Source organism: Carassius auratus, chromosome 47, assembly GCF_003368295.1.
Source record: "Carassius auratus strain Wakin chromosome 47, ASM336829v1, whole genome shotgun sequence".
Taxonomy (NCBI): Eukaryota; Metazoa; Chordata; class Actinopteri; order Cypriniformes; family Cyprinidae; genus Carassius; species Carassius auratus.
The window spans coordinates 8,204,795-8,218,541 of record NC_039289.1 but is presented as its reverse complement, the minus strand read 5'-3'; the positions used below and the strand labels follow the sequence as shown (position 1 = coordinate 8,218,541).

Sequence of the window (13,747 nt, the reverse complement as noted above, 5' to 3'; positions counted from 1 at the left end):
TTAGTGGTTTTCGCGCTCTTTGGCTACGGTAGTTAACAGTTTACGTCAGATTGCCGTTGCCGTTCCATCGGCTGTTGTTGCTTAAAGTTCAACGTTAAACTATTTTCTACTCCATGAGCGAATTTTGACAGGTGTGAGTTGATCTCTCCTAAAAAAAAGCACTCTTGGAAAATCCCAAATTCCAGCTCCAGTAAATTTCTATTGAAATGGCAGCCAGAAAAAAAATAAAAAATACACAAAAATCACCAAACAATGGCAAATGCCACTAATTGAAATTTGGGAAGTATGCTTCTCCATGTCGTCTGATACCTCAGTTTATCTATTTGATAACAGCAGGTCCTCTCCATCACAGTCTGAGTAACCTCTGAGAACAAGCAATTGAAAAATGAACCCCCATCTTAAACACAAATTAAACAGTGGCTGTCTTATTAAAAACCTTGTGGGCACAGAGAGACATAAAACACTTAAGACAGATATTGATTTTGATTCGTTGAAAGCAAACCCTGGTGAAATAAAGAAACCGGTGCACAGTAGGCAAACAATGACACGTCTAAGCACGTCTAATAAACAGCGTTCATGTGACTGCCCTTCCAGCTGACTGATGCTAAATGCCTCTAAAGCAATCAAGTGTCACTGTTGATTCATCACTTGCCTTGTTATGCTTGCTAAATGTTACTTTATACCAGATTACATTATTTTTTTATTGATATTATTTTATTTGAATTTGTTTTTATATTTAATCAAGCCCAAAAATAAAAACTAAAACTTCTACCACACACCATAATATATATATATTAACAATGATATATAAATGCTGTAAATAAAATAATACATTTTTAAAATAATTAAAAGAAGTGAATTGAAGTGAGATAATAAATCACAGCATTTATCATTAATTAATTATTATTATTTATTTATGTATGAATTTATTTACATATTATAATAACATTGTTTATGCTGAATACTCTAGATGTAGATCTTACACACTCCTTTCCACTGCATTTTGTGCTGCCTTTTCATTGTAAATCTGAGTGTCTGTTGAGATGAACAGGTATTTCAGAATGTAACAGAGCAGCTTTTCTGTCACATCAGATGTGTATGAACGCAGTTCGGTGGAAAGATTCGCTCTGATGGATCCCAGTGACACTGAGTTATGCTGTTAAGTCAGCAATTTTTCTCACTTGAGTGGTTCTGATTTCCTCTCCACATGAGCTGTGACACTCCCATGTCTCATCACGGGAGAAAAAAAAACTGTTACATAAGAGCCGAGCTTCTCGTTTAAGCTGATTACATTTATAAATCCTTTTATTGATTAAACATTTTTCATTCTAAATGCTCAGTGCATGCGCAATGATTTGATGTTCTGGCTTGGGATGAAAGATCTGTTAATAATATCTTCAAAACAGAGATCAACTGCTCACTGGATTATTATTATTTTTTTTTTATATTTATGTAATTCAAATTTTTATAATGCATTAATTAATCGGTTGTTTTAAATGTGTTATATAAATAAACAGTATTGTATTGTAATAATTAATACATTTTATTAATATTATATTATTTATATTATTATTAATTTTTCAATGGGGACAGCGAGATGGAGAATAAGATCGACATGTTGCAGGTCAGATTCAAACCTGTATTTCTCAAGTGATCACCAAAGCTCCGCAAAAAAGTATATTCTAATCATGCATTTATAAACACATTCCCACTGAAGATCTAAAACAAACACTGCCCACAAATACAAAATTAGGCTGTTATGTAATGCAAAACTCATGTGTCCAAAAGCAACTTTTTCATATTTATCCATCCTTGCAGAAAGAAGAAACTGTCCTGTAATGAATATCTCATAAATACTGCCCTGTGTTTCCACAAACACAGCAAACCTAGAGCTTGATAGAAGAAACAGCACTGATACATTAGAAACGGCTCTTTGTAAACAGGTTTTTGTTGCCGTCAGGCTGAAGACATTCTCCTCTGAGGCTCCCACACCACTCCAAGAACCAAATTAACCACACAAAACCACATTTGATCTATTGGTGAAACACCTGCTTAGACATTCTCATTTGAAAACCAAAAGACATTTTCAATATTGCAAGTATTTAATGTTTAAGATAAGAAAAAGTGATTTCCTGTCACGCTGAGGTACATTTGATCTGCTGAGTCTGGTTGATGAGAACAAAAACATCATAGCAGCAGCCAGCCAAGAAAGACACAAGCTAAGCAAAAGCTTTGTGCAATCTTTCTTTTTAATCCTCAATTTGAAGATTACTTTTACCTTGGCTTTTTGGGATTTAAATGGCACTTTGCACTAATGGATCCACCTTGCAAGCACCTGCCTCCTGCCTTTACAGGGCATTGCTATGCCAACAGAGCGTATTCGAGCAGCGGGGAGAGGGGAGCGTTAGGCTTGCAGAGCAGAGTTCTTTTAAGTTCTTTAAGTAATATAGTCGCTTCATTGTAGCGACTCATTTTCTGCATAAATTTAATAAGCAAGCGTTTTTTTCCAGAAATAAAAATGCTCTCAGTGCGGTCACATTGTCAGTTCCCTACTGCGCATGTATGTAAATAACATCCATCCCTGAGGAGCCTAGAGTGCTAAATAAGACTCTCTCTCATTGTCTGCCAGCGTCATGTCACTTAGAGACTGCATACTTGCATCTCTACTGTTATAATTTACACTTGTCAAAAAACTCATTAGTCTTATTAGTCTATTTACACACACACACACACACACACACAAAAACACAAACACATATATTTTCTGCATGTTGTATCACATCTATGCGTGCTGTTTGATTACCAGACTGATATAAAATGATATTGTGTCATGACTATGTGGGTGAGATTGTGAGCTGCTTATGTGTGCATATGTATGTATTTCTGAGTGAGTCTATAATGTAGAATGAATGCCGGGTTGTGTGTGGGTGGGCGGCAGCTGCAGGAGAAAATACGATTCTTCAGGAGAGAGAGGGAGAGAGAGGGAGGGAGAGAGAGACGATAAAGCAATAAAGACATTTTTCCATATAAGATTTTCCTTAAACGTATGAATTTGAATTTAAGTTACATTTCCAAAACTTCCTACGCAGTCCATCCAAGCCATTTATGCAAACTTAGAATGTCAGTGTAATGATGTCAGAGGTACAAACACATCAACATATCACTATCCAATCACAAGAGAGGTCATTTACATACATACAATAAATGTAGTAGTCTTAAAGGTACCGTAGCGGAAACGCAGTTCAATTATAAAGGTCAGAGAGAGAGAAAAGGTCATGTAAAACTGAATTATGAGTGTTTTGAACCCTTATGAGCAGATTTAGACATATAGTTATATATCTAAAGATTTAGGAGTATATGAAAAGCTATTTACGATCAAGAACATTTCAATGCACAAGCACAAACTCTGATACATCCAAAATAGAGGCCTGGCTGAATTATTGATGATAAAGCACCACAGTTGTTCAACTGGTGCAGTCAAACCATATTAATGTGTGAGGAAGTTTCTGAAAACACCAAAACACCGTCCCAACAACTTAATCCCCAACAAACATTAAATAAACACCCTTTAAAATGTAGCATTTTTAATACAGATGGATCTATATATATATGTATATATATATTTATTGGTGCATATCGATAACCCGTAACTACTATAACTATAATTGCCAGTAGGCTGTATGCAAATGTATGCAACAACAATTAGTGATGAACTGAAACTGAAAGTATTTGTCCGAAACATACAAAAAGAAGTTCCAGATGAATTAGTATTTGAGGACTGAAATTATTGATTGAAACAGCTTTGAATAATTAGTGTTTCACTGATTTTTGAATGTGTCAGTGCTCATTTTGTGCACACAGAATAGATGAAGTAAAACAGTAAAGATGTCAGCTGTGTCTGTGGACACACTTCACAGTGACCAAAAATGTTGCTCGAGTAGAAGTATGTAGAATTAGTTTGGCTGAAATGTCAGCAACAAGTCACCTCTCAAAGAACTTATTACTGGTTTAATTTAATCACCTTAGTCCAACGACCCAATTACCTAAATTTAATTACCAAAACTTTCGTTTTGGTTCATGGCTAAATTAAAACGTTCATTTCGAATTCAGCAAAAAAATTCACTTATACAAATAATTATTATTGTACATTTCTAAAATACTAAAAACTAAGTTTTTTTAAATGCAAAGTCACATTAAACACAAAGTTTAATTCTTGTTTTGCTAGACAAAAAAAAACTAAAAAAAAATACAAACAAAAAAGTTTGGTGGTTAACTAATAATTTAAAATGTTTGAATAATTTAAGTAAATGAATAAAATATTACTTTTAAGTTTTCTAAAGCACATTAAATCACTAGTGCAATCATAAGTGCATCACTAAAATCAAGAATAATAATAAATAAATAAAAATTAAGTTAAATTAAAATAGTAACTTAAAGAGCCACACAGATGGGAAATAAAAAATTACCTGTATTACAGTGTATGATGTAGCTGTCCATCAGTGTAAACTATGTGCAAAGTAATTAAACCAAAAAGTTCACAATTTATAAAGTTATTGGCTTCTAAAGTAAGGAGTCGACTCTGAATCGCTGAAACGAGTCGTTATAGATTCCAAATCTTTTGCCCATCTCTATGTACGTCACTAGGAGCACTTTGCATAATAATCTCCGCCTACCGTCTTGAGAGAAACGGATCTCTGACCTTCCCCACCCCCCACACAGACAGACGCTCTGGTTGGTGTGATAGCATCATGTCGAGGAGACCGTTTGTTTTATTTTCACTGCCAAAGAATGAAGATCAGAAGAACCAATGGCTAAAATTCATTTTTACCACAATACCAGAGCAGTACAACAAATCCTTGTTGTGTTCACAACATTTCACCTATGACTGCTTTTCTAATCTCGGTGAGTACAAGGCGGGATTTTCAAAGCGTTTGGCCATAAAAGAGGGTTCATTACTAACTTTATTTAGACCAACGAGCATCTCCAAATCACAACGCGAAGTATGATTATGAAGTTATGTGTTTGTTTTCTCCCGAGCGTCTTATCAGTATGTGTGCTGTCTGCAGCCCATCTGCACTGATCGTCATGTACAAACACGTCATTAAAATGAAGTGTAACTCCGTGAATACTCAACGAAGAGACATGAGAGAGATATCTATAGAAAGCTTGACATGTCTACTTTAAAACTAAACAAGTGCTGCCGAAAACAGATATTCTGTGATAAAGTAATCCATATGAAAACAACGCGATGTCTGTTTTTCATGTCTCCCTTCGTTATATCTAATGTGATCACACCCCCGCGATGAACGCGCTATTCAGATTCAAACTGAAGCGCGCGGCTTGAATACGACCACACAGAAGAAAAAGCAGCGAGACTGTTCAAGTTTTTTATTTTACTGTTTGCTTCGCGGTGAGAGGAATAAGACATAATTCACCCCAAACAGATGCTAACGCATAGTTTACCGTGGAGGTGTGTGCGGAACAACCAATCAAACCTGACTTAGTTGACCAATCAGAACACAGTATGCTACCGAAAGGTGGGGTTTAAGGAAAGTGAATCTTTTGAACAGCTTCGCGCGAACCGTTTGGGGATCTCTGAGAACTGAGGTAATTTTAAAATTATATTCTGACAAAATGATAATGGGTCTCATTCACTAATTTTTACGTACAATTTTCTTATTTATACGCACATTTGAACTTCTCACGAGAACTTTCCGCCTAATTCACAACACGTGCGTACGCACATGAGCTTGTTCTTAAACTCGTTCTTCTATTAGTGAATTTGGAGTTTTCTAAATGAGCGCCCAAGTGCACGCGGTCAGTAATTAGCATAATTCACGCCCAAACCAGCTCCATATAAGGGCTTTCCACAACTAGGCACTTGTACAGAGAAAGACAATTATGGCACCGTTTATATAAGGATACATCAGGTGATTGTTGTTTGGACCTCTAATAGTATATATATATATAGGAACTGTAATTATAATTTATCAATAACATCTAATTATATAGGGTTCTTAACACATGCTTATAAGGCCCCGGTTGTACATGATTATTGCGTACGTGTGGTATAAGTTGTTCTTGAATCTTTTCGTACATTTAGAATAAATTTTAGTACGAAAGTTTTTGATGAATCATGATTTATTCGTGAAAACGTCCGTACGCACATTTCACGCAAAAATCTGTGCCTACGCATATTTAGTGAATGAGACCCAATGTTTTTTAACCTTGGATGGATTTAAACCTAATGTACAGGACTTAGTCAGTGACAGTGATAGGAAGCTTAGAATTTTCATCTTACTGGCTCTTTAATTTTTTTAAGCCACACCCTCATTACTATAATAAGAAATGCTACTGTTTAGCGGACATTACCATTAACTGTTTTCTTCTACCGTTCCAGTCAACTTTTTCATACTATTCAATTAATAACAATATTGAGAAGTAAAGAAGATGGACAACTGTTTACTACATACAAAACATAAAAAGATTTTAGATTCGATTTCAGAATTGAAAACCAATACCGATAATTTAAAAACACTAGACCAGTGCAATCCAACATTTTCAGTAATGGTTTGTAGAGAGGTGTTTTAGTTCGAAAGTTGGGAAGCCAGACTCAAACCCATGTTACCTGCATCAGCACCAATCGCCATGCCAAAGCTCCAACATAGGGTTTAACTTCAGGGTTAATCTGTCAATAACAACCCAGCGGAAGAAACCTTTCTACACTCGGTTTATAATGTACTATTTTCTCAAAATGGGAAAAGCCAAAAAGCCGGAAAACTCTCTCCCATAGCGCCAGGCTAAACAGGTTAAAGTGAAGCATGGGAAGACTGACAGATCTTGTAGTCAGGCAGCTTACTGTAGCCGAGCAGACAGATGGATGGCTTTCTGACGCTAATGAGGATTTGTGGACTCCGAGTTTGAGGTGCGGAAACCTTCATTTGGTTCGTAAAGGCCTGGATCAATGAGTGCAACTATGCAGTCGGCTACATGCAGATACAATAGCTTGGGGACTTTAAATTATAGAGAAATAACTACCAGCAGAGCAAAATAGTCATTTAATATAATAAAATAATCAATTTGTTAAGGGGAGCACAGAATATAGTTACTAGTATCATTATTGGCACTATGCAAAATGGTTCTTCACGCAGCGCAGAGATAGTTTGTGATGATATGTGTTCGGTTGAGGAAGCCCGAGGCACAGCAAACAGCGGCGCGGTAATTAAATATCAACAGGAAGTTACTCACACAACAACAGAACTCTGTCTATCTTTAAAGCAGATGCTATGAGCCTGAAATACATCTTCAATTAAACAATGTGAAAACTGACAAGATAAAGGAATTAAAACAGAGAGAGAATTATAAGACGTCTATGCAATCCTGATGTATTCCTAAGGGTACAGGAAGATACCTGCAGCATATTGGATATTGGTTAATATTAAATTGATTCGTTTTATTGTTCATGCGTATTTCTTTCATTTTCACATTTAGATTAGCGATGTCATCATCTATAACACTATAAATAGTGTTTTTTGCCATTCATGCAAAATATCCAAGATCCACCTGTGCCAGATGTCAGTGAAATAAAATCAGCTTGTAAATGAAACACGTGGAAAGGGCAGGTTCTCTCACCATCTGGATGGGTTTCTTCTGCAGGTCTCTCTCGGTCACCAGTCTCTCCTGGTCAGTGACGTACAGGCCCTTCTGAGCCAGAGCCTGGATGACGGCGTCATGACCCAGCAGAGGTTTGACAGCATCGCTCTTTAAAATCAGACTTCCTGCTCGGCAGTACAGCTCAGCTGACAGCAGCAGGCTCACCACCGGAGGCTTCAGGTGCTCCTGCTCATACTGGTCCCTGTAGAAAGGCTCATTCAGGTCTCCTGGAACACTGTCTGCAAGATGACAGAACCTCAATTAAAGGTGCAGTGTGTAATTTTTAGCGGCATCTAGCGGTGAGGTTGCAAACTGCATCCAACGGCTCAGTCCCCCGCTCACCCCTCGCTTTAGAGAAGCTACGGTGGCCGACACAGGTAAAGATGTCGTGGGTAAAGACAGCAGAGCGCAATGAGATTACTTTACAAAGGTAAATCAGGGAATTAGATTTACTTAATTATTCAATAAATCAACGTTATTGCGAATGTTAATGTTCATCATTGTATCGCTGTTTTATTCGCAAAAACAACAGTGACGAAACGCGCTCTTTAGAGCAGTTTGTCCATTTAGGGTTACTGTAGAAACATGGTGGTGACTTCCATGTAAGGGAACCCGCGGTGTATGTAGATAAAAATAGCTCAATGTAAGGTAATGAAAACATAAACATAGTTATATATTATATTGCATTTCTGTAAATAGATTGTTTTAAATATTACACATTGCACCTTCAAATGTTATCCATTTTGTGATTAATATACATTTTTCATACTGTACATTATAATGTTGTGATGCCTAAATTCACTTTAGCATTTTCTAAAGTTTGATTTTAGTTTTTATTAGGATTTTTTTTTTTTTATGTAGAATCATAATGTTGCCTATTTATCGGTTATAGGCCATTAAAAAGCTTATCACCGTTGGTATTTAAATCTCAATACATGAAGAATTGTATTTATTTATACAAATTGTTTAGAATTGTAATATCTGCAATTTATTGGTTATTGGCCTTAATATAGAAATAATTATCTGCTCATGGGGGGGGGGGATTTTTTTAGAATTTTAATATCGTCAATTTATCGGTTATTGGACTTCTTGTTGGATTATGGCAATCTTGCATAATTCGCAATTTAACCGCAAAATAACTGCAAAAGCACAGTTCTGCTTATGTAAATAACAATTTACAAATCTACATTGTATAACAATGAAACATGCATGAATGAGAAAATAACATGATAAAGAACTCAATTATCGCTGTATTTGCTTCTTTGCTCTTATTTTTAATAGCAAAAATTAAATGACAAAGTAATTATATCTTGTTTTTTTTATGTGTTAGAATTTGGTAAGACATGAAACTAAACAAGCTTTTTGTTTGGTTTAGTAGTTTGTTTTTGTAATATCCTAATTATAAATTTTCCATAAAATTCTGGAAATTACTGCCTCAATATTATATCGCGAAAACCACAAAAACATTGCGAAATCCTGGTGGGACTGATTACTTTCATATCAAAACACCTTCACTCTGTTATGTCATAGCAGACAGCTGAGCCTGTGATTTATTATTTTTTTCTGAATTTCAAAGATCAAAGTACTTTTCGTCTTCCGCACAGCTAAATATAGCTAAAGCTTGGTGTTTTCCGATTCCTCTGTGCAAGTCTAATTTACCCTCACCCGGGCAGATGAAGGAAAGGAGAAAGTCCTTAAAGGAAGCCAGACAGTGTCTACCACACAGCTACAAAATCAAAAACATCATGAACACGAGTTCGCATGTTGACAGAATAAATGCGTTCACAGATCTGAATGAGGTCACCGCATCCATGGAGCACCAAGATGTTCGGCTATTTATGGAGACGTGAGAGTTCAGGAGAGTGCTTGTATCCTTATTACCAGCACATGCTTTCAGTTTACGCTGTTAAACCTGATTGTGGTAATGGCAAAACAGATTTGAACCATTCTGTATGAATGAGTGTCTTACTAGAGATGTTGCCAATACGCAAAAATGACGAACTACCTTCATTGCTAATTAATAGCTTTTCAGAAGTCTTTTAAAACGGGTCTATATCATAAAGCAGTGGATCAAACATTGCACTGATGGTATCAGTGCCACAAGGCGTTGACGATGTAAGTCAAAAATATGACTGTGTCGAGCCAGGCCGCGGTTGCCATGGCAACAACAGGGAGGCTGATCGATTCCCCTGCCATACGCATGTATCCAGGAGCTCCTCACGAGCCGCATCAAAGACAGATGGAGAGAGAGGAACTACACAGGTGCTCAGATTCTGTGCTTCTAGAGCCTGACAGTATGTTCAATATCATGATATTGATTCACTAGGATTTTACCGGTGATATAAATTGAACTAGTTCCAATGTTTTTAACACTCTGTAATTCATTTCTGCAAATCAGTTGAAAATGCACATTTTGGTTGATTTTATCTGTGAAGTGGTTCAGAAGTGAATTAGATGAAATCTATTTTAAATCAAAAAAAATTTTGTGTGGCAGTTTATTTGTTTAAATGTGTAGAAAAATACTGTTTTTAAAATTTATATTATTATGTACTTGTTTTCATATATATATATATATATATATATATATATATATATATATATATATATATATATATATATATATATATATATATATATATTTATTAATTTTTTTGGTGCATTTAATTGAAAAATGCAAATTATAAAAAATATTATATGCAAACGGTTTTATTTTTATTTTTAAGCACATAAATTAGCAAGTTCACATAATATTAAAAGCCTGGCAAATTTCATATTATAATTTTTTTCAAATGCATTTTCACAATAGATTAGTAAAAAATGCTTGGTAGGTTTTCAGAAAGCAATGTGCTATCAAGTGAGAATGCATTGAAGAGATGAACCGAAAACAGAGAGCATGCCATTAAATGACCAATTCATTATGTATGTCCTTCCCAAAGGACCAAAATGGATCAATGGAAACATATTTATGGACTTTAGGCTGACTACTCTCTTTTCATTCAAACAACCGCTTGTATTTCATTTTAACTTGTATTCTGGTATCACACTTAATATATTTTTAAAGCCTGCTGCATTACATTTTAAATAATACTAATGTGATATGAGATGTGTTGATTTAATCAGTCACTTTGTTGCATGGAGAAATGAAGGCTTTCATCAGTTATTCTGTCATCTGTCCTAGGGTTACACCACAAAACAATTCAACAAATGGGTCAATAACACCCTTAAGGACTGTCAATCAGCCTACTGAACATTACCATGTCCTCACCCTGACGGTCAGTGTCTAGTTGATCACGTTTAAGGTCACTTTAAATCAAAGATGCTAAACAATAAAGACAGCAAGAGTTGTCATTTTGCATTGCACATGGGACTGAAGACCTGACTGCACATTTTAACTAGACGAGAGGACCTAAAGGAGGACAGATGGCTGGTGGTCATAAGTTAGCCAATCACAATGGGTTTGTGCTGTCAAATGAACATACAGCTCAAATACTAGCTATCGAATAAATCTGGATCTAGATGTCAATACGAGACTACATTAATGAGCCCATAAGGTCCGATTCAGGATACAAAGCAATTCAAATCTTCAAAGTATATTTTAAAACAAAACAAAAAACAAAACTGGTCTTGCAGATCTAATATTATTAAAATAAAAGGCCACTTAAGTGCATTAATGCGCACTTTCAAAACACACTAAAGTACACTTTTAAAACATCCAGTTTGTACAATTAAAAGTTTTACTTGAAAATATATTTTACCACATGCAGGTACTTGATGATAAATGTAACTGTTGTGTTTTATTTTTGAGATTCTGAAATTTTAAGTTTATATATTTTAAATGCACTAAATTGTTATTGTAATCGCAAATATATTTAAATACATGATATACAAGCTTCAGCAGAAATTACATTCAAGTATATTTTAGTTTTCTAAATACTTGTCAACACACTCGTATACAGTATATTTAACCATATTTCAAAGGAAGTTCAACAAATTGCTTTTAATATAGGCATAATAATATTTAATCGCAAATAACATGCAGTTAAGTGTCTGAAAACATAACATTAAATTCACACTTCAGTATATTCTTTTAAAGAATATTATTGCTGTAACAATAAGTACTCTTTTTTAAAAATTTGCTAAAGTCCACATCTTTTTTTGTTTTGACATAAAAGCAAAAACTGTGTGTAAATATGTTGTATGTATCGTTTATAAAATGAGTCCAACACATTAACTGGATGGTAACCATTATGACAGCACTTGCTTAACATTAGATTGTTTATGAAGTTACATGTTGCACATTGCATTGTTGAATATTGACATAAAATAATACAAAACCCAAATTGTAGGGGTCTGCATGAAGAAAGTGCATTTATTAACACTATAAATTTTTCAATTATAAAATGCATTTGTATTTAAATCTATATTTTAACACTTACATGTTTGCTTTCCAAATGCATTAAATGTAATGTAAACACATGGGAAATCAAACTAGGAGACAAAGATGAAGGTGGAGAAGAGAAACACGCCACCTACCTGTACCGAAGGCTTTGGCCACCAGCCATGTGAGGCTGGCTCTGATTTTAGCTCTATTAAAATCATAATGATCAGAAGACTTGATGGCAGGGACAATGAAAGTGTTTCTGGGATCTCTGGAGTGGGTCAGATCTCCCATCATCTTCACAGCTGCAGCCTCACATCAACGATGACATCTCTCCGAAGGAATTCAACGCTTCAAATCCGACTTTTTCGTTTTTTCTGTAACACACAGATCCGATTTTGTAACTTACATGTGTAAAGCCACTGTTCAAACACTCGGTTGGGCTTATTTTCACATCTATTTTGGGCCGACCCGATAATAAAAGTGGGGTTCTGCCCAGAGAGTTTCATCCATTCTGGTAACGTTACCCTTAATAAATTCGGCTGTTTTTCTCCTCAATGGTCCTCCACGTCCCCCGTTATAAGAGGCAGTGTCGCTATCTAGAAAAAGCTTTGTCTTCTCTCGGACGTCGCCATGCTCTACCAACATATTCCCATCTGGACATTAACGGTTATTCTTGCTCTATTCATCCTGCGTCCTGCCGTCTCCCTGCTGCAGTCAGTGAGAGAGAGTGCGCCGTCTGCGCATGCGCATGCGCGCTCCGCCCAACACGCCAACAATCCAACACTGGGAAAAAAAAGGGTTGTGGCTAGAACAGAAGCAAAAGCCGGAAGCTAACAATAAATAGATTTTCTACCTATTCGATAATGATTTATTAACATCTACACCTACCCCAACCCTAAACCTACCCCTTACAATAATGAAAAAAAAAAAAAAACTAATTATTTTTGTACAGTGTTTGCGAAAAATTACGCTATATTGATGTGCGCATGCGCAGTAGTTTTTTGCTGTAAACCGTCGAGCCTTAACCAGAGACAATTCCTAAAAGGACTTTACCTTAACCCAGAAATTGGGACTGTGCTAGGAACTGGATCCAGTGACATTTTATAATTGCATTTTTGTTTGCTCTACGAGTAAATAATAATAATAATTCATAATATAAAATATGAAAAAATATAATTCATAATAAAACAATTCTCCTTTCTAAAATGACTGACCATTAGTTCTCGAATGTACTGAACTAAAAAATAAGGATATTTATGTGATATTATTATTATTATTATTTGTAAGAAGATATAATAGCCTAAGTACAATAGGTGAATTTCACAAATATATATATAATATATATAAATGTTATTTTATATATATAAAATAAAAAAAATGTTCAATAAAGGTAAACTATAACTTTTAATACTTTTTAATTCTAAAACATGAACATTTACATAAATAAATGCTTTTAAAAATTTTAATTATATATTATTAACTGATAAAATAAGTTGTTATTATTATTATAATTATTATTATTGCTATTATGTAGTGTACTGTATGTGTCATTAATAAATAACAAAAAGCACAATAATTTTCCCAAATGAATTTCATAAATCAAAATTTCAGGTTTGTCTCAATAGGATAAATAAGCTTTAATTCTTGCCAAATATACAAGAAGATATACGTCTACAAAATGTCTGTTAAAGATCGCTTAATCTGGAAACATCT

At 34.9% G+C, this 13,747-nt stretch overlaps 1 protein-coding gene across 5 annotated transcripts in view; it reads right to left on the bottom strand.

The window, feature by feature from the left end:
• LOC113064987 (calmodulin-regulated spectrin-associated protein 2-like) overlaps positions 1–12,798 on the bottom strand; it is a 31,670-nt gene extending 18,872 nt beyond the window's left edge. For 4 of the 5 annotated variants that reach the window (XM_026236056.1, XM_026236057.1, XM_026236060.1 and 1 more), the window contains exons 1-3: positions 12,559–12,797; positions 12,187–12,408; positions 7,633–7,892 (exon numbers count right to left, since the gene is read on the bottom strand). In XM_026236056.1, the coding sequence (XP_026091841.1) occupies positions 7,633–7,892; positions 12,187–12,328 (402 nt within the window). In that variant the 5' untranslated portion in view covers positions 12,329–12,408; positions 12,559–12,797. Of the gene's footprint in view, positions 1–7,632; positions 7,893–12,186; positions 12,409–12,558 lie in introns of all 5 variants that reach the window. The other variant, XM_026236059.1, reaches the window with a different exon arrangement.
• Positions 12,799–13,747: the final 949 nt, after the last annotated feature.